The sequence below is a fragment of the Dreissena polymorpha genome, chromosome 8, assembly GCF_020536995.1.
Source record: "Dreissena polymorpha isolate Duluth1 chromosome 8, UMN_Dpol_1.0, whole genome shotgun sequence".
NCBI lineage: Eukaryota > Metazoa > Mollusca > Bivalvia > Myida > Dreissenidae > Dreissena > Dreissena polymorpha.
In genome coordinates this window covers 57,935,188-57,958,276 of record NC_068362.1, presented here as the reverse complement: position 1 = coordinate 57,958,276, position 23,089 = coordinate 57,935,188, and the positions used below count along the sequence as shown (strand labels likewise).

Below are 23,089 nucleotides of genomic sequence, written 5' to 3'. Positions count from 1 at the left end.
TGAAAAGAGCGTTCTCTGGTGTCCTCGTACCATTTCTTGGCTTCCTTTTTCTCTAAATCATTGTCAATTTTCTATTTTGGAAGTGCTTTATCGGGCTTAGCCCCATGAACATACCTAAGATACTGCATAGCCTCTAAGACTATGTCGACAATGACATTTGTTTACATTGACAAAAACGGAAGCGTATTACTTGATTGAAATGATCGATTCAAAAAGCATCTTCTCGATTAATGTCTAGAGAAACCGTCGATAAGAACCGAATGTGACCGAACTGCATCGGTCAAAAACAATAACGATGACGTGTGCAAGCAGGTGTGTGTTGTTAAACCAATCGAATTTCATTGTTTTACAACTAACGGCAAGGTGTTTGTTCGCAAAATTGAAAAATAGATCTGCAAATATCAAGAACCGCTTACGATTTTTTTTTTATAAACTGTCAATTGGCTTCAATAATTTACATGCCCGGCGGGCCACAAACGTGAATTTTTGTATGTGCCCGGCAGTAATTTTACTCGCCACGGGCGATCGGGCGTGTGCTAATTTCGAAGACTGATAATAGGTCAGCAGCCTTTCATATTGAGTTAATAACTTTGAATGATATAAAGAAGTAAACAAGAAACTTTCAAATAATAATCTACACCTAACATTTCTCCTTTTATTATTACACTGATGGTACCATGTAAGACAAGAGATTGCAACGCAATATGGTCCCCTACCGGTGAAACTCCACCATTGTCAGTAATTAAAAAACAAGGGCCTGAAAGGCCCAAAGTCGCTCACCTGAGTTAACAAGATATTATTGGGACAAATCTTCTGACCAAGTTTCACAAAGATCGGAAAATAAATGTGGCCTCTAGAGTGTTAACAAGGTTTTACTATAGCCATATTTGGAAAATGCCCCTCCCCCTGGCAGCTATGTTTTTCAACCAACCGGCATCATTTTTGAACTCGTCCGAGAAATAATCGGGATCGATTTTCTGACCAAGTTTCATGAAGATCGGACAGTAAATGTGGCCTCTAGAGTGTTAACAAGATTTTACTATAGCCATATAAGGAAAAATGCCCCCCCCATTGGAAGCCATTTTTTTCAAGCAAACATAATTATTTTCAAACTCATCCAAGATATCATTAAGACCAATCTTCTGACCAAATTTCATGAAGATTGGACAATAAATGTGGCCTCTAGAGTGTTAACAAGGTTTTACTATAGCCATATAAAGCCATATAAGGAAAAATGCCCCACCCCTGGTGGCCATGTTTTTAAAGCAACCAAAACCATTTTCTCAAACTCATTCAAGATATCATTGGGACAAACTTTCTGACCAAGTTTCATGATGATCAGAAAATAAATGTGGCCTCTAGAGTGTTATCAAATCAAGGTTTTACTATAGCCATATAAGGAAAATAGCCCCGCCCCCGTGGTGGCCATGTTTTTCAACCAACCGGCATCATTTTTTAACTCGTCCAAGATATTATTGGTATGAATCTTCTGACCAAATTTCATGAAGATCGGACTATAAATGTGGCCTCTAGAGGGCTAACAAGATTTTATTATAGCCTTATATAGTCATATAAGGAAAAATGCCCCGCCCCTTGGCGGCCATGTTTTTCAAGCAAACGTAACCGTTTTTGAACTCATCCAAGATATCATTAAGCCAAATCTTCTGACCATATTTCATCAAGATTGGACAATAAATGTGGCCTCTAGAGTGTTAAGGTTTTACTATAGCCATATAAGGAAAAATGCCCCGCCCCCTGGCAGCCATGTTTTTCAACCAACCTGTATCATTTTCAAACTCGTCCAAGATATTATTGGGATGAATATTCTGACCAAGTTTCATGAAGATAGGACAATAAATGAGACCTCTAGAGTGTTAACAAGATTTTACTATAGCCATATATAGCCATATAAGGAAAAATGCCCCGCCCCTTGGCAGCCATGTTTTTCAAGCAAAGGTTACCATTTTTGAACTCATCCAAGATATCAGTGGCACAAATCTTCTGAGCAAGTTTCATGAAGATTGGAAAATAAATGTGGCCTCTAAAGTGTTAACAAGGTTTTACTATAGCCATATAAGGAAAAATGCCCGCCCCCTGGCGGCCATATTTTTCAACCAACAGGCATCATTTTCGAACTCATCCAAGATATTATTGGGATGAATCTTCTGACTAAGTTTCATGAAGATGGGACAATAAATGTGGCCTCTAGAGTGTTAACAAGGTTTTACTATAGCCATATAAGGAAAAATTGCCCCGCCCCCTGGCGGCCATGTTTTTCAACAAACCGGCATCATTTTCGAACTCATCCAAGATATTATTGGGATGAATCTTCTGACCAAGTTTCATGAAGATAGGACAATAAATCTGGCCTCTAGAGTGTTAACAAGATTTTACTATAGCCATATATATAGCCATATAAGGAAAAATGCCGCGCCCCTTGGCAGCCATGTTTTTTCAAGCAAAGGTTACCATTTTTGAACTAATCCAAGACATCAGTGGCACAAATCTTCTGAGCAAGCTTTATGAAGATCGGAAAATAAATGTGGCCTCTAGAGTGTTAACAAGGTTTTACTATAGCCATATAAGGAAAAATGCCCCGCCCCATGGAGCCCATGTTTTTCAACCAACCTGCATCATTTTCGAACTCGTCCAAGATATTATTGGGATGAATCTTCTGACCAAGTTTTATGAAGAACAGACAATAAAGTTTCATGAAAAAATATGAAGAACTTTTAATGTTATTGCAGCATCTAGAAAAGTTTGACAGACTGACAGACAGACTGACAGACACTCCGAGTGCAAACCGTAAGTCAAATCTGTAGGGGACAATAAAAGCCATCACACAATTTCTTATCTTCCCTAGACAGGGTTGTGAATATTAACTGGGCACAAGCTATACTTTTGCAAAATACACATTAACTGACCCTGTACCATGCACTAGCCATACGAATCATGATCTAAAATGCATAATAAGAGACAAAATTGTCACAAAACAATTGTCGCTGTTTTAAACAAGGGCTGTTTGTAAAACATGCATGCCCCCCATATGGGCTCTCCGTTGTAGTGACAGCCATTGTGTGAATATGTTTTTTTGTCACTGTGACCTTGACCTTTGACCTAGTGACCTGAAAATCAATAGGGGTCATCTCACAGTCATGATCAATGTACCTATAAAGTTTCATGATCCTAGCCATAAGCGTTCTTGAGTTATCATCCGGAAACCATTTTACTATTTCGGGTCACAGTGACCTTGACCTTTGACCTAGTGACCTGAAAATCAATAGGGGTCATCTGCAAGTCATGATCAATCTACCTATCAAGTTTCATGATCCTAGGAATAAGCGTTCTTGAGTTATCATCCGGAAACCATTTTACTTTTTCGAGTCACCGTGACCTTGACCTTTGACCTAGTGACCTGAAAATCAATAGGGGTCATTTGCGAGTCATGATCAATGTACATATGAAGTTTCATGATTCTAAGCCTCAGCGTTCTTGAGTTATCATCCGGAAACCATTTTACTATTTGGGGTCACTGTGACCTTGACCTTTGACCAAGTGACCTGAAAATCAATAGGGGTCAACTGCAAGTCATGATCAATCTACCTATCAAGTTTCATGATCCTAGGCCTAAGCGTTCTTGAGTTATCATCCGGAAACCATTTTACTATTTCGGGTCACCGTGACCTTGACCTTTGACCTAGTGACCTCAAAATCAATAGGGGTTATCTGCGAGTCATGATCAATGTACCTATGAAGTTTCATGATCATAGCCCCAAGCGTTCTTGAGTTATCATCCGGAAACCACCTGGTGGACCGACCGACAGACCGACATACCGACAGACCGACCGACATGTGCAAAGCAATATACCCCCTCTTCTTCGAAGGGGGGCATAAAAAGTCTGATAAAGGGAGATAAAAGGAGACAATTCAAAATGTGCATTGTTACCGCCGTTGTTTCAAATTCAATCTATTTTTACTCGTGGCGACCTTGATTTCAATTTGAAACAAGAGATGTGTTTGTCAGAAACACAATGCCCCCTACTGCGCCGCTTTGAAGCCATATATTTGACCTTTGACCTTGAAGGATGACCTTGACCATTCAACACTCAAAATGTGCAGATCTATGAGATACACATGCAAGCCAAATACCAAGGTTTAAGTTTTGGGACAGAATGACAGAGTGACAGAATGACAGACAGACGGGCCAAAAACAATATATCCCCGATCATTCGATCCGGGGGCATAAAAAGTCTGATAAAGGGTGACAACTCAAAACGTGCATTGTTATTGATTGTTCATATTTACCCCCCTTGTTTCAAAATCAATGTATTTTTAGTCCTGGCAACCTTGACCTTGGAGATATCGACATAATTCTTTCGCGTGACACACCGTCCAATTATGGTGAACAAATGTGCCAAATGATTTTAAAATCTCACAATAAATGACATAGTTATGGGCCGTACAAGCTCATTTATGGCCATTTTTGACCTATGAACTCAAAGTGTGACCTTGACCTTGGAAATATCGACGTAATTCCTTCGCGCGACACACGGTCCAATGATGGTGAACATATGTGCCAAACATTTTAAAATCTCACAATGAACAAGTTATGGCCGAGACAAGCTTGTTCAGCCCGCCCGCCGACATTCGCCAATCTATGAACCAGTTTTTTCCTTCAGAAAACCTGATTAACAAGATGTGTTTGTGAAACACAATGTCCCCCTATATGATGTTTGACATTGTAGGATGACCTTGACCTTGTGAAGGATAACCTTGACCTTGACCTTTCACCACTCAAAATGTGCAGCTCCATGAGATACACATGCATGCCAAATATCAAGTTGCTATCTTCAATATTGCAAAAGTATTCATAAAATAAGCGATTTGGGCCACATATATTTGACCTCTGACCTTGAAGGATGACCTTGACCTTGACCTTTCACCACTCAAAATGAGCAGCTTCATGAGATGCACATGCATGCCAAATATCAAGTTGCTATCTTCAATATTGCAAAAGTATTCATAAAATGAGCGATTTTGGTCACATATAATTGACCTCTGACCTTGAAGGATGACCTTGACCTTGACCTTTCACCACTCAAAATGTGCAGCTCCATGAGATACACATGCATGCCAAATATCAAGTTGCTATCTTCAATATTGCAAAAGTATTCATAAAATGAGCGATTTTGGCCACATATATTTGACCTCTGACCTTGAAGGATGACCTTGACCTTGACCTTTCACCACTCAAAATGTGCAGCTTCATGAGATACACATGCATGCCAAATATGAAGTTGCTATCTTCAATATAGCAAAAGTTATTGCAAAATGTTAAAGTTGGCGCAAACAGACAGACAGACCAACAGACAGACAGGGCAAAAACAATATGTCCCCCACTACTATAGTGGGGGACATAAAAATTGATAATAACACACCACACTAGCCTAAAACAAGCCTTGCATCATCATCAGGGGTGTGATTGAGGCAAAGTCAGAGCGGAGGAAAATTCTGTTGACTGATTTTGACTACGCGAAAGGCACGCATAACGCAATGACAAAGCTTAAAACAGACATTAAAACAAGGGCTGTTTGTAAAACATGCATGCCCCCCATATGGGCTGTCCGTTGTAGTGGCAGCCATTGTGTGAATACGATTTTTGTCATAGTGACTTGACCTTAAACCTAGTGACCTGAAAATCAATAGCGGTCATCTGCGGGTCACGATCAATGTACCTATGAAGTGTCATGATCCTAGGCAAAAGCGTTCTTGAGTTATCATCCGAAAATCATTTTTATATTTCTGGTCACCGTGACCTTGACCTTTGACCTTGTGATCTCAAAATCAATAGGGGTAATCTGCAAGTCATGATCAATCTACCTATGAAGTTTCATGATCCTAGGCGTATGCGTTCTTGAGTTATCATCCGAAAACCATTTTACTTTTTCGGGTCACTGTGACCTTGACCTTTGACCTAGTGACCTCAAAATCAATAGGGGTCATCTGCGAGTCATGATCAATATACCTATGAAGTTTCATGAACCTAGGCATAAGCGTTCTTGAGTTATCATCCAGAAACCATTTTACTATTTAAGGTCACAGTGACCTTGACCTTTGACTTATTGACCTGAAAATCAATAGGGGTCATCTGCGAGTCACAATCATTGTACCAATGAAGTTATAGGCATAAGCGTTCTTGAGTTATCATCTGGAAAACAATTTACTATTTCAGGTCACCGTGACCTTGACCTTTGACCTAGTGACCTGAAAATCAATAGGGGTCATCTGCAAGTCATGATCAATCTACCCATGAAGTTTCATGATCGCGTATGCGTTCTTGAGTTATCATTCAAAAACCATTTTACTATTTCTGGTCACCGTGACCTTGACCTTTGACCTAGTGACCTCAAAATCAATAGGGGTCATCTGCGAGTCATGATCAATGTACCTATGAAGTTTCATGATCCTAGGCCCAAGCGTTCTTGAGTTATCGTCTGACAGCCACCTGGTGGACGGACCGACCGACAGACCGACAGACCGACCGACATGAGCAAAGCAATATACCCCCTCTTCGAAGGGGGGCATAATAAACAACTTCTTGAACTTCATAACAATAGTTCTTTACAAATCCTGTTAAACTTCACATTTAACATACTGTGGATGCAAAGTTAACAGTATTTATTGTGATCAATAGCAGCAGTATTTCAATGTATTGCATTACAGTAAATGGACTAAATATAAACAAACACACTTGAGTGTTCTTCTTGTGTTAATGATGTATTAAAATGAGTTAAATTAATATATTTAATTTGTTTACCTTTCAATATCTTGCATTTCACATCTTCAGTTAAATGCTAATTCAGTTAACTGAACAGCGTGACAAACATAACTACAGCTTTGTCACAGACGTGACGTATACCCCCACATGCTGCATTGACACAGACTATTTTGCATGCTGTCTTCACAAAACAAGAGAAGCTAATTTATGGCAATTTTTAAGAATAATGAATTACATGTATTATGCCATTATCATTTATGGCCATTTTTGACCTTTGAACTCAAAGTGTGACCTTGACCTTGGAGATATCAACATAATTCTTTCGTGCAACATACCGTCCAAAGATGGTGAACAAATGATTTTAAAATCTCACAATGAATAACATAGATATGGCCCGGACAAGCACATTTATGGCCTTTTTTTACCTTTGAACTCAAAGTGTGACCTTGTCCTTGTAGATATCAACGTAATTCTTTCGCGTGACACACCATCCAATGATGGGGAACCAATGTGCCAAATGATTTTAAAAATCTCACAATGAACGACATAGTTTTGGCCAAGACATTAGCTCATTTATGGCCATTTTTGATCTTTGAGCTCAAAGTGTCACCTTGACCTTGAAGATATCGACCTGATTCTTTCGCGTGACACACACGGAAAGCTTTCGGGACAGACCGAAAGAAAGACCGACCGACAAAGTGACTCCTATATAGCCCCCATTACCATTGGTAATGGGGGTATAATAAAGCAGAATATGCATATGAATCTGATTATACACAGATCCACTAACATATAAATCAAATCATGTTCGTCTATTTCCATGTTCGAACGATACTCTTCTAAATTGTTTCACTTAGCGAGTAGACTGAACTCCAATTTGCAAACACTGGTTTCCGTGACACAAATTCACTGTGCACATTTCTAAACAAAATATGTGTTGCTTGTATCTAAAACGTAGTCTTTTTTGTTGGCAAACACATTTCATTATTCCTATCAAACTATATGACGTCAGTCGTTTATTCAATTGCTATTTGTCATTTAAATAATATTAATTTTCGCTAAACAATGGCGCCATTTGCAAATGAAATCAGCTTTGAAATACGAACACATTTTAAGAAACCGATTTTAATTGGAAGATTGGGAAACGACAGCCAATTATATCGCTAGTATATCGCTTAGGCAGAATCTACCAGTGTAAAATGCGGAGATTTCGCGGGCCGCGGATATTTCGGGTCGCTTATGAAATACGTCAGCGGAATCGGTGGTATCCCCTCACCGCCACTTTTTTAAAACGAATTCATGCGATTCTCAGAAGTGACCTCCAAAACAAACCGATCCGCGGAAATCCGCGGAAAAAATCACACCTCTGATCATAATGCTTTAGCTTATAACGCTATCATCATGTTCAATACAGTACATACCTTTTTGAGGACAAACTTCTTTCTTCTGTTAGAATCTATGGCAAGATTCACCGTCCCAAACGACCCTTGTCCTAGTGACTTCTCCACAATAAAGTGGGCATCCTTCTCGTACTGATCACCGTCTGGGATCAAATCCTGCAAAGTGAAGCAAACAATTGTTGTTAAGAAATATCCAAATGACAACATTACATAATGACATTACTGCATGTTTTAATACAGTGTTTTGTTCACCGTTTTGGTAATGGTTCAGGGGCCCTTAGGATTGGTAAAAATCATGTCCTTTAGATTTCAACTTAAAAACTATGATGGTTTTGATTTGTTTTTCAGTTAACAAATACTTGAAAATTCAGAATAATTTTTGTTTCAATATTATATTTGCTTATGTTCAACTCATAGAGCAAGATATAGGCAGTGATTTTATCAGATTCATTAAATAACGAGCAAATTTGTTGAATTGATATAATAGTGTTAAAAAGGTTTTACAATAGTTATATATAGCCATATAAGGAAAAATGCCCTGTTTTTCAAGCAACCAGAACCATTTTGGAACTCATCCAAGATATTATTGGGACAAACATGTATCTGCTGACAAAGTTTCATGATGTTTGGACATGTGGCATCTAACAAAATTAACAAAGTTAACAAAGTTTTAGTACAGCCATATAAGGAACAAGAGATGTGTTCGTCAGAAACACAATGCCCCCTACTGCGCCGCTTTGAAATAAAATTTCTATTTATCATTTGGCAGGTATAGAAATCATCTCCCTTTAAAGCTTATTACTTCCCTTGGATTTTTGTCCAATCCAACCGGGTGGGGGGGGGGGTCTGTAGACAGTAAAAAATGACCAAGTCAGACATCACTGACAACCAAGGCCTGTGGTTTATCAAAGACATCATAGCCAGAGTTCATCATGTATCTATGGACATAAGTCCACAGGTATGTAATGAACCCTACCATTCACAAATTAGTACAGGAAAGAAATGATAAGAATATCATTTAAACAAATCAATCATTTGAGTTATAAATAATCAAACATGTGTACAGTAACTGTGAAAAGAACTTAATTTCTTGGTAAGGAAATATAAAATCTGAGATTTATAATTATATAAATTACTTCCCTTGAAAATAATTGTCTCTAACAAATGTCTATTTTTAGTAGCAAATAATTAAAGCCACTACTGTGACTGTAGATTCACCACTCAAAATGTGCAGCTCCATGAGATACACATGCATGCCAAATATCAAGTTGCTATGTTCAATATTGAATAATTATCTCCCTTTAAAGCTTATTACTTCCCTTGGATTTGTATTTTTGACCTTAAACCGTGAAGAATAACCTTGACCTTTTACCATGATGTGTTTGTCAGAAACACAATGCCGCCTACTGCGCTGCTTTGATTTATTTAACAAAAATATATAATTTTGCAGGTCAGATAATAATGTCCATTTAAAGCTTATTACTTCCCTTGGATTTCTTTTTTCGAACCCGTGGCCTAGTTTTTGTCCCGGCATGACCCATATTCGAAGTTGACCTAGATATTGTCTAGATACAACCTCTGACCAAGTTTCATAAAGATCAGATAAAAACTATTTGAATAAGAGAGCAGGCACAAAAAGTGTGACAGACTTACAGACAGTGCGAAAACTATATACCCCCTTTTCGAAAGGGGGCATAAAAAGGCCCTGCCCACTGGCGACCATGTTTTTCAACCAACCAGAACCATTTTTAAACTTGTCAAAGATATCATTGGCAAACATCTTGCAGGGGTGTCAATTGGCCCAAATTTGAAATCCGGAAAATTAAGCCGTAGGATAAAGGGAAGAGAGGGCCCAACCCCCCGAGCCCTAGCTTATTGTTCTTTTTTTATAGTCTTTTTAGGAGCAATTTCTGGTGACTGCAATGCAAAATATTATAAACCAAACCATCCGTAACACCGCAGGTGTTTTTGTCATTCTAAACAAATGATATTAAGAACTTCGAAATGTAATTAACAAACCAGCGTATCCGAAAACGACTGTCCAAAAAACATGTCGCGATACATCATTTGCAAATGACATTAAATATGCATATCGTTTGACTGCAGAAAATGAAAACCAGTAACCAGTAATCTAGCAAATACACAGTCAAAATATAATTTGATTAACATATTATTTTAAAATATGATATTGCAGTGCTTTACTTTGCCAGTGCCTGCTCATGTCAGTGCCAGCCGCTTACCAATCAGAAATCAATAAATAAAATCGGTACCAAGCGCAAATGTCCGGAATGCCGACGATGCTATAACAATATTCGTTCTGAAATGATCCCGCTCTAAACGAATTTTGTCCCTACTCCCACCCGCCTAAAACAAACTCATCGGATTTACATTCACCTCAAAATCAACCCTGGACGGCTCTAATCCGGATTTCCGGAATAATCCGGAAAATTGACACCCCTGATCTTGACTTCTGACCGAATTTCATGAAGATCCGACAATAAATGTCAACTCTAAAATGTAAACTAAGCCAATGTTGATGCTGCACCACGGACAATGGACCAAAGGCCATCACAAAAGTTCACCATGTGCACATTGTGCTCAGGTGAGCTAAAAATAATTTCAAAAGTGTAGGGTCATTGTTTTCGTGCATGGCTATTCTCCTCATTGTTATCTATACAACCATGAAGTCACACCACTTTTAAGAGTCAAATGCTAGAAACTTTCAAACTGCTTGCATCCCAAAGCCTAAGACTTAAAACAAATGTACACTCAACAAAAGTTATAACCAACCACTTTTTGAAAAAAATTATTTTGAAAACGGTTTCATGAAAAATAACCAAACTTCAAAACTCTTCGTGCGGATAGGAGGGTTTGAATCCAACTTTGTGCACGAAAATCACATGCACACTTATTGTTACACACCACATTCTAACTCTACTGAAGTTGTCAGCCGTTTCCCAAAAACGCAACACTATGGCTAGAATGTCTATAGAGGAGCGTGGCAGAGCCATTAGAATGCTACAGAGTGGTACATCAATAAGACAGGTACGTTCCTTGTTTAAATTAAACAACGGATATTGAATAAAATTCGTCAATTAAGACACTATTTATGGTTTAAGCATGGTGTTTTGTATTTTTCATATGTTTTCAGGTTTCTAGAGTCTTAAACAGGAGCAAATCGACTATCAGTGTGCTTTGGGCAAAATTTCAAGGAACCGGAAGTGTTGCTAACATTCATCGCCGTCCTCGCCGGAGAGTTACAACTCATTGCCAGGACAGGTACATTGTACTAACACGTTTACGTAACAGATTTTTACCTGCTACAGAAACTGCAAGGCAAAATAACGCAATGAACAATCATCATGTTACTCCACAGACTGTAAGGAATCGCCTCAGAGCCGCTGGAATAAGCTCTTGACGCCCTCGTAAGGTCCCCATACTCACCCCTAGACATCGAAGAGCTCGTCTAGTTTAAGCAAGGCAATATCTGAGGTATTCAAGAGCCGATTTGGCAAATGTCCTTTTTGTTGATGAGGCAAGAGTAAAGCTATGTGGAGCTGATGGCCGTATAAGGATATATCGTCGCCGGGGAGAAAGAAACCACGATAATTGTTTGATGGAGGTGGATAGTTTTGGAGGTGGTTCCATAATGATGTGGGCTGGAATTTCTTTGCATACAAAGACCCCAATAGAGCAGGTTAATGGTAATCTAAATGCCCTAAAATATCAAAACGATATCATTCAACCTTATGTTCTACCCCACATTCGAGCGAATAGAGGGGTGGTTTTAGCACAGGATAATGCTACGTGCCATACTGCAAGGGCAACATGGGACATGCTTGCACAGAATAACGTCCGTATTCTTCCATGGCCAGCGAAAAATCTGGATATGAAGCTCATTAAACACGTATGGGAATTACTGAAGAAAAGGGTCCGGGAGCTGCCACAACAAAACACCTTACAGGACGTATCACGTGACGTAATGCAGGTTTGGGCCGATATAAACTAACGTGAGATACGAAATTACATTGTCTCAATGAGAGCAAGGTGCCAAGCCGTAATTGCTGCCAATGAAGGGCACACGATATTGACAATCCGTGGTGGTAATTTTGTTACTTTTAGTTTTGAGGGTGACCATATAAACTCACCATGTTTACCTCCTAAAATTATTTTGATCCTATTGAAATTTGGTACAAATGGTGATAATAAAATGTTTAAGTGTTTGGTATAATTTGTTTTTGCTAAGCACATTACGCAGACTTTAAATATCCCAAAATATCAAGAGGTCGGTTATAACTTTTGTTGAGTGTATAACAAGCCAGGGACAAAACATTTTAGACAAGGGCTTGAGTTATGGTCCTGACCATATGGTTATATCATCTTACTGCAAAAGATATCTACAACTTTCTAGAAATTTGCTTACAGGGACAAAAATGTTGATAATTCCTTTGGGATAACCTATAACAAACTGAACTGCAAGGCTTCTTTTGTTTTCCATGTATCCATAATGCACGTCTATTTATAGTACAAGTTCAAAAAACCAACGTGTTTTCCCAAAGTTTAAATATAACCTGTATCACGAGTGTACACAACTTCTGTAGTGACTCACATGATGTGACATACAAATATATTAATTTGTCTTAAGTTGATCCCCAAAACACAATCTATATAGTTATGTTAAAACATAAAAGATCTTGTGGCCTTCTTTTAAATGTCTTGTAATATGAAATAAATTAAAGAAATGTCAGTTAAGAATGAAGAATATTTTATTAAAACAGGAGCTTAAAAGTATTCATCAAATGTATTCTTTAACATAAAAGTTCTAAGTACTACATGCACACAACAAACAGCTGAGGATTGTCAGATTGATTTTTTGCATTTTTTTTCCCATTGTTATCATGTACTTAACACATTTCTGTGCTGTCTTCCTCAATTGTGAGATAATTATTAAATATGTTTGATATTCTTAAAAGTACGTTAGACTTGTAATGTCTCCCTTTACAATGTGCTTTAATTTAAATGATATTCACAGCAAATCTTATTGACAATTAAATGTCCACTTTACACAGGGCTTTTCATCTGGAAATTGGGAAGAAGCCCTAGCCTTGCAAATTGGGAAATTTAAGCGCGATAAATGGCCATTTTGGGAAAAAAACTTTTAAAGCATTTCATCACAGGTAAATCATTTAATCAATTTTAAACAGTCACAATAATGGTTTGAACTTTATTTTTGTTATGAATTAATGACCTGGAAATGTTCTTTTCAAAGATTTGCCAGCTATATTTTCAAACAGATAAACTTTTCAACAGGTAACAGCAGTTTTTGAACAGTAAACTAAAAGTTATCTCTTTTTTCGTTTCTTAACTGATTTTAGGTAATATTTACCATTATGTGACATTTTCAAACTGAAAATTCAGCGATGACACTGGTAACCTCCCTTGCGGCCCTCGTGCAAAAACCGACAATAAAACCCGTACTACGCAATATTCTGTTCTAAACTGGTACACAAATACAATTAAAATTCGGCTTAGCGGTAGTGGGGAAATACCTGAACTGAACTGGTAGCGAAAAAATCGATACCAGACAACAATTACGCAAAATAAACCTTCATCTTTGTTTATCGCTCGTGGAAGCTTTCAATGAAATTACAATCATCTACAAGACCAGTAAAACTATACCGAATAGTAACTTGGCTACAAAACACTATCCGCTGTGTTTATTTTTTTGATTTTCAGGGGAATTTCAATCGTTTTTTTGGGGAAGTCTTTCAGCCAGAGTTGGGAAAAAATAAGGCTTTTTAGAATTGGGAAGGAGCCGAATATCGGCCTCTGTTATATAAGGATGAAAAGCCCTGTTACATCAGTACAAATTAAAGTTTGACTTTACAAAATTTTGCTTAGATTCATTACCCAAAAGTAAAAAGACCACCTGTAGAAAAATATGAATGTTAATTTAGGAAAGTCCATTTAAGATAGTAGATGATTTGCTAGTTGTACCTCATCACAGATAACACCTGTAGTCTTCCCTAGCTTACTGCAGATCTGAACAAAGTCCCGTAATGCTTCTGTGGTGCCCAGTACGACTTTTCTGAAACAATATTTACCTCAGTTAAGAACATGTAATCTCAAGTTTAAAAATTACAACTGATACAAACTCATGGTAGTGGACTGGTATAACTTAAAAAGCACTTTGGTGTTGTTTTGAGTGGTTTTTTAGTTTGAATTCAACAACAAAATAAACATTTTGCTTACGAAAATAAGGAGATTGCATCAATTGTTTGAAAAAATGTTATAATATTATGGTTTAAAAAGTTGCATTTACGATATGTAAATTACTGTTTACACACATGTCAAGTTCATTTATTCTTTACATAATTGCCCTTCCAAAAATAAATACAAAACAAAAACAATCAATGATTAAACATACCCTTCTTCGCAGGTTTTCTTCAGTTTTATAGGTTCCTGTGTGTACAGTTGCCTGGGACCTTCAGGGAAGGCCCTCTGCTTCTGGTAGTTATCCAGGAAAACAGGAACTGGTTGGCATTTCTTCAAGTCATCCTCAAAACTGGCATCAAACTGTTTAGGCCGGCTTTTCTTTAGAGTCGTGTCTTCATCACCACTGGCATCATACTGTTTAACTTTAAGCGAGGGTCCAACTTCAAATGTTTTCCCAGCTGGAGTTCTCTGTCCCGGTTGGTCGAGGGAATAAAAGGGTGTCTGGTGCTCTTGGCTAACATGGTCATAAGAACTGAAGTGCAGACCATAAACACCACTGGGTACAACATTTGGCAATGGATTAGGGATTGCGCCAGTAGACTGTGTACCGGAAATGTCTTGAGAAGCTGTTATGACATGGTCTCGTGCGGACACCTTCAAGTCCACAAACTGGTCTTCAATAGGCTCCTGTGTGCATGCATAACTGTCATTGCAGTCCAATTCATCAAACCGTGGAACCAGATCGGGTTGAGTTGGCAATTCAGGGGGCAAAACCTTCACTGAAATTATAATAGTAAATGGTTCTTGAAGTTAAATATTTCAATTTAAAGAACAATATCATAGAAATGATAGTTTTATACTTTGTAAGATGTAATTAAAATAAAATTGATACATTAAAGTCAGTATAAACTTATTGGAAAAAAAAGAGAATTGCTGTCAAATTGTGATTTGTTTACATATGCTTTGGGATTGCGTCCGTTCAATGGACCCTTACAAATAACTGAAAATGACTTGTATGCAATAAAATCCTAAAACTTTATTGTATAATAACTTTTTATACTACAGAGCTGCTTACAGATAGTAAAATAAATTAAAATCACACACACAAACTATAATAAAGCATGGCTTCTTCTATTACTTAATTGAGTTTATTATCATCTAAGAGTGAGAACATTTGAAGCGTTAAGATTGCAACTACATATATTTAAGCCTAAACCGTATACAAACATACATGTCGAAGAATTCATCTTGATTTTCGTGTTGATTTTCGAAACAGGCGGATCTTTCCCTGTGTGCGTGGACTGATCTGCCATGTGTTCAGCAATTGGCTGAAATACATGAACCCCATGAACAATTAAGACTTAAGACAAAATTCTCTACATGATACATGCATATATTATATTCGTTAATATAATGGAATAGTCTATCGTTGTTTTTAAAATTTATTTGGTTGATTAAGACTTACAAATTGCTCGCATTCCATTGAGTGATTGACATTGTAACACAAAAATTAAATGGCGACGGTTTAGATTGGGCGTCTAGGAATTAGTGACGCTATTTCGGTTACAGCAAATAGGTTCCATAGTTATTTATGTACATGAAATGATACTATAACTAATAAATATGTCATTAACAGTAAGCTTGTGTTGCTTGGTGAACGTTAAATGACAAATTACCGAGAAATAGCAATCCGTGAAACGATAGAAGAAGAATCGATCACGTGACGTTTTATTTTCCTCATTAAGGATACACAACACACAAAAGATCGTCAGGTTCCACGCTTGTAGTTTAATTTCCTCGTATAGCATATAGACATGTACCTTCGGAAAAATATTTTATCGGTAAAAGATCCATGATTAATACATCCGTAGCATGCACCGAGGTAGAAAATAAATGCTGAGAACTTACGTTTTTTTCTTAATAATGAAATTAGCAACCAGGTTTAAATTGTTGTATTTGTTTTTCAGTTGTCCTTGACATACATGTTTTGTAGTATAGACAAGACCTGTTCACTGAAGCTATATGAAATATAATTATCGTGATTTCTATAAAAAAAAAATTGGTGTGTATACAAGCAGATTGATATAAATTATGTACATGCAGCGCTTTTAGTAAGATGAATCGAACAGTACCGGAAAAAAAGATGTTATCGTCATAAGATGCTTTGTTTCTATTCACGATTTCGACATTGTTAAAACACGCGTAACGAGACTGCCGAGATAACGCGAGATTAAGGGTTCGGGGGGGGGGTCTACCAGTATTCGCTCTACAGTATACACACCTTACCTATCCGCTATATTGACTTTATAAATGAAATAAAAGCGATAAATTGCCGATTTGTAATTAATAAAAGCAATCTTTATTTTTATTATAACGTTCAACGACCATCTGCTCGATAATAGTTCAGTGCCATTGTAATTAACGGCGCCGTAATTAACTACTGACAAAAATAACATGATCATACCTTACTGTACGGTGTGCAGAAACCTGTCAGAAATTAAAACAACTCCAGACTATTATAATTTTTGAGTGCAAGTTAATTTAAACACACCCACTTATTAAAATTAAACCTTTTTTATATTAGCTCATTTTTCTAAATTTTCAGAAATTAAAACCAATTGGTATTTGCACATTTCAGTAAACCTAAGACTACTTTATTGTTAAATATGTTTGATTTGTAAATTGTATAATAAATTAATAATTTATATATTTTTATTAGTTCTGTTGCAAGCCTATTTTAAGTTAAATATGTTTGATTTGTAAATTGTATAATAATCTATATATTTTTTTTATTAGTTCTGTTGCAAGCCTAACTTGTTGTGTTTTTAAAATACATAAAAATCATATTGTTGACAACTATAATATTATTTAAGATCATTATTAAGCAAAAGTAAGTCCCCCAAATCAAATCAATATTTATTTATTGTCGGTATGGTATACAAACATTATAACATAAGATATGAATAGCTTTTGACCGACAGCTTACCCCGGCCAGCTAAACCGGTAGAGTGCTGATCTCTGACTCGCTCATGGGTTGGTAAGTTTAAGCCTCAACTCGGGTTCATCTCTTAGAAATAATTACACCTTAGGCTACCCTGTCTGTAACCCAAATTGCAGTCGAGGGTCACCGCACCGACATACATGTATCAAATACAATGTATGTGCTTATGTTAACATTTCCTGAAGATTCAACCACTGAGCAGGATAACTAAGTTAACCCCATATTATTAATGAAAATAATTAAATATACTATTAGATGTATCAAACAGACAAACCAACTAGTACCTACTAGTACTTTCATAAGGAACATCATCCATTAACCATCTATACTTCCAGTCTTTTGGCTCTGCTACATCAACAGGAATTAGCGTTGTGTTCATGTTTTCTGTGTTAATCATAGGGATTACAATTTATAATATTTCATCCCAACAACAAAATCTTTATAATGATAGTATTCATTTTACAGTCAGGTTTTACTTCTATTAGGTTAAAAACTAAATAGTTGAAAAATTAAAGTGACCGCAAAATACCGCAAGATTTGCACACGTCTATTCTTCTGTACACGTTGAACACATACATAAAATGATACTACATCAGATAATATTATGTTTGTCATTATATGGCTTATTGTGAATTTGACATTAGTTTTTCACAATTGAAATATATTGTATCTTTGTATGTCTTTAAAATTTACCCTTTAGGACGAAGTTTTTTTCACTACTTAACATACCATAGTAACATCTAGACTGGCTAACCGCGTAATGATCTTGATAACCTTTCCACATGGAATGTACTACGTTCAAGAAAGTGCACAATGTGGATGCTGAAGTGCTGGCTTATGCAAAATCCAATAATTTAAATGTTCGTATGTCTATATAAATTTATATAACACGAATTTTTCGTTAGTATATTAGTGCAGGGATCAAACTGTAATAACAATAATTTCATGATAAACTAATATTAGTGCACATTTTACAGAAATGGAAATTATTGTAAACACAATCTCTACATATACCGGTATACGCTTTGGCTAATATTGAAGGGGCAAGAAAACAATCTATTGATTTAGATAGTTGTTTGTTTAACTGCGGTACGCTGTCATTATTTATAGATACGATAGTTTCACGCTCAACATTCGGCTATCATTATTAAAAAAGAATGTTGCATCCCTATAATGTGTTAACTTTGGCCAATTAAGAAGTAGAATTGTAATGATTCGGGTATACTGGCGCGAAATGTATCCAACATTTTATTGGCTATCGATTAAGGTATCAGTCAGACCACGAAGAAAAACAACGGTGGGGGAGGCATTTCAGCTATTTTATCCATTGAACCATTATTATTAGGTCAAGGGACAATAAAAGAAAAGAACCTTGTTCGAAGCATACATTTTCCATCATTGAAAGAATCTCTAAGTACTCGGCTGAAGTAACAGGCGATTGAATCTAGTCTATGGGTTAATGTCGAACATTCTAGCAGAAATCGCATATTTTATGGAATATAACTTTAACAAGCAATGCTCGATATTCAAAAAATACTTGGCATAAATCATAATCATGGTTAGGTAGGTACTCGTACGAAAACACTAGATTCCTAGATCAAAGACAAAGGTCACAGTTTATTTGCAAGGCTTAAATATACAACCCTTACACTGTAGTTGCATATATGTTTGTCCGGTTTTGGTCAGATATTCAAATGACATGACGGCAGAAGTTACCAGCATACCTGGACAAAGAGTCGCGCGCCAGTACTGGATCGAATGCCAAGATAACAATTACTGGTCTAATATAATTATGAAAAACTTTGAAACTTTCTTAAATTAGTGTTTCAAACGGCTTTTTCGTTCAAAGGTTTTAACTTTAAAACAATACCATTTTCCCAACTTTTTTTCACATTTGTACTGATGTAGGTTATAAATTATGACTACATACATTAACAAAAGCTTCCATGAATATTTAAGTGTGTTGTTCCTACAGGCGTTTCTTTATGCCTGTCAGTTTACATTTGAACATTCATTTTAATACCAACATTTGCATGGACCCACTGTCTACTTATCTTTCTAAAACCATTCTTATAATTGCATTATTATTATTATTAGCAACAATTTTATTCTTATATAAAAAAAAGCTCTTCAATAATGATGTGTAATTTCAATAGTATAATACATAAAAACTAAACAAACTTAAAGAAGTTTGAACCCCTTCAAACATTTTAAAACAGTGTAAATGTGGGTATGAATTTATATGTACAGACTTAAATTATACCCAAAGGCTCAAATTGTACCCTGTATGTATAGTTTGAATGTGCATGTTGGCATTAATTTATGGCTTAAAATATATGCATTTAGGTACAAATTGTGGCTGTATGAATATGTGTTTGCGACCTGCATACCTACTTTCTTTTGACACTAACGGTACGTCATTACAACATTTTTTAACGGCACTTTAAGCTTATTCGTGTAAGGTCTTTTTAAAAATAAATGGTCATTTCTTCTTGTCATGGAAGTGTGTGGGATGGCGATGTGCGCTTCATGTACTAGCCTAATTAATAAGATCTGTACTAAAAATGACAGCACGGTCACCGAAGTAGCTTTTGCAATGAAAGGTATAATGAATACTACATAAATGTGCACACAAAATGGAGTATAATTAAATTATTATTATTCTCAATATTAGATCAATATTTGATTACATTAATCTAGTTGATCTTCGAATATTGAACCATAAACGGGTACTGTATGTTACAAAAGTAAAGTGGTGTACCAAAGTCGATAACTGACTTCGTTGTGTCGTAAAGAACGGGTACCAGTGTACACGTTGCTAGTAGAATGTAACCCCGAGGTAGACAATTGTTATGACATCATTTTTCAACAAAACTATCCACCAATAAAATCTCGTAAAACTCGATAGTAAAATCAAATTATAGAATGACGAAAGGTTCTAAAAATACAAGTTGTATCATTTCCCGCGCACTATGGACAGTAAATTAACAATTATCTTCATGTTATCAGGACAAGGTGCTGTTACCTCCCTTTTCAAACGATATATCAAATGAATACAGAGTGGTTCATGATATTAATATTTTCCACTGACAATTGCAGTTGCAGACGAAGGTCAGGTGTGCCTGCATGCCCTTTGTGGTTATGGCACATAAGCCTCTATTTTTTAAACAAAAATGGCAAATAATGGCTACAAAAAATATTTAAATGCTTCTAATGTATATATTAACATCCGTACGAATGTTTAGTTCACAGTACATAAGGTGTTCTACTGAGTTCATTTACTTACAAGTAGTTGTCGATTTAAGAGGCATTATAAAAGAAACGTATTGATTAGACCGCACGTTCCCGATGTTTTCACAAAATATAAAATAACCTCATAATATCACCACAACCAAACTGCAATCGGGGAGGGGGGGTGCGTAGATGGCGTCGTTTTCGTGTTATTCGTGAATGAGCAGCTGAAATTTTCACCCGGAAAGCCACTTCATATTTCTTTTTCGGCGTAGCTGTATTAAGCCAGCTTTTCACCTTACCTGACCTTTGTTAGTGTCCAATAAAATTCAAATAAATTTCACGCGGCTAGGTACGAATAAATACACTTCATTTATTCCATTGGCTGATTTGAGTTTACCACCAGAACATTGGAAACATATCCGCGTCTTTGAAACACTGTTTTACTGCATGAAACAATTTTATCGCTAATGAAAAGGCTTAATAGATAGAACAGTTTTACACTCAATTGTCGACATCGATACAGTTTGTGCGTGCACTTTTCATTTTCAGAAGATTGTCAAAGGCTATGTTCTCATAAGTAGTAAGTCATATTCCTGTCAACATGTTAACATGTAAAAGTATAAAGAGCAGCGGAAGCGAGGCCTCACTTAAATGCATTGCATTTCAACCCGCCACGTATCGGGTCAATTCGCGGCCAGTGTGTGAATGTCAGAGTTTATATACAGGTCATCACCGGAGTTCGCGGCCAGTAAAATAATCGTTATTTAGTAAGAAGACGCTATCCGTGAACTAGGTGACCTGGAATTGTTAAACGAAGATATTCACCAATATAATTATGGTATGTCAATAATAGATTCTTAATGTGTTTTCAACAATACAATGATACATATTATTTTTGATTAATTTAACAATAATTATTCCACCATATTGATACTTCGCGTGTGGCCGGTTGACTCATTTGTTTTAATTTCACTTCCATTCTTCTTTTGGTGTTCTGTTTTGTATCTATAGGTATATGACCAGCAATATGTAATAATGTAAAATAAGCCGCGAAAACTCCGCGTTACATCCCGTACTGCGCGTGATGCAGCTAAGAAATGCACAGAAAAAGACATTCGCTATTCTTGATCTCATTCATTGAACTATCAACGCCGTATATCTTTTTTAAAGATATTTCTTGTTAATGAATATGTACGCCCCTTCGGCTCTGCGGTGTTTGTGCTTCCTTCGTTTTTTTGTTTCAATACCGTAAACGTCGTAATAAAAAATAGTTATTTGCACAAAACCTACATTGTAATTTGATTTAGAATAGACCGAATTTAAACGAAAAATTCCGTAAAATTTGGAAGTGTCGTCCCTGATTAGCATGTGCGGACTTTTCAGTTTAATCCGGGATGACACTTTACGCGCATGTATTAAGCACATTTTCTCCAGATCGTGGCTCATTTTCTTGGTACCTGCAATGACAATGTTTTTGAAAACAGTGGTTCAAGTTGCTAGTGATACCCACACACGACAAAAACGTACAGATGTCGCTTAAATACCCAAAATTCATATATAAAATATTCGAAAAAAAACATAGTATTTCACTTAAAGAATGATTATATGTATTATTATCATATTTGTGTTGTTGTCGTTTTTCATACAAAATCGCATGTCTTGGGTATACATACGAGTTTAAATTTGACATGTAGTCAAGCAAAACCCCTTATCTTGGTGTTTATACGAAGCACATCAGAGCCTTGCCGTCTCAGATTGATAAACTCAAGTGGTTGCGGCGAGAGTGAAATGCGGGTTTCTTTTTAGCGCCACCATTGTGTTCATCGCATGTCTGCCGTTAAACAACGCACTTCAGAACTAAAAGCCATTTTAATTAACCCATGTATGCCTAGCGTCTAGAAAAAAAAACCTTGGCGTCTCATCTGGGTCTGCGCTGTTTGCTTAAAGGAATTTCTGTAAGAAATATTCCTATATATAGAAATAAATATACTAGACATCCCTAATTTTGGAAATAAATTGATCCAATTTAGATGGATGGGTGAGTCCACTAGGCATAAATGGGTTAAAGAACGTGCCTGTGAACTCACGGCGATCTCATTGCGCCCGCACAATGAATTTAAACGCATGGCTGTTGCTTGTGGATAAACGCTTTTGTTAATGTACGTTATAGTTGTTGCAAGATATTTTATTTTCAAGCATTTCCACAAAATGCTCATCATTTTAATATACCATGGCACATAATTGTAGAGTTTAAAGGCAATATAGGGCGATATTAAACTATGTAATCATTCGAAAAATGCATGTTTCTGAAACTAGTTCATACGGTGTCATTGAAGTACTCTTTATCACGTTCATGTTTAATCGAAAAAATCCAAAACAGGCAACTGCTATTTTCAATGATTCAATCTCAATACATCTGAACAAGTCTCAGACTTTTTACCACTTGTTCAAACGAAAGCG

The 23,089-nt window shown here is 36.5% G+C and overlaps 1 protein-coding gene across 1 annotated transcript in view; it reads right to left on the bottom strand.

Annotated features, from left to right (window-relative positions):
* Positions 1-15,892, bottom strand: part of LOC127841781 (uncharacterized) — a 38,284-nt gene extending 22,392 nt beyond the window's left edge. Inside the window, exons 1-5 of the mRNA XM_052370856.1 lie at positions 15,860-15,892; positions 15,626-15,722; positions 14,606-15,173; positions 14,176-14,266; positions 8,200-8,334 (exon numbers count right to left, since the gene is read on the bottom strand). Of these exons, the coding sequence (XP_052226816.1) occupies positions 8,200-8,334; positions 14,176-14,266; positions 14,606-15,173; positions 15,626-15,722; positions 15,860-15,877 (909 nt within the window). The 5' untranslated portion in view covers positions 15,878-15,892. The remainder of the gene's footprint in view (positions 1-8,199; positions 8,335-14,175; positions 14,267-14,605; positions 15,174-15,625; positions 15,723-15,859) is intronic.
* Positions 15,893-23,089: the final 7,197 nt, after the last annotated feature.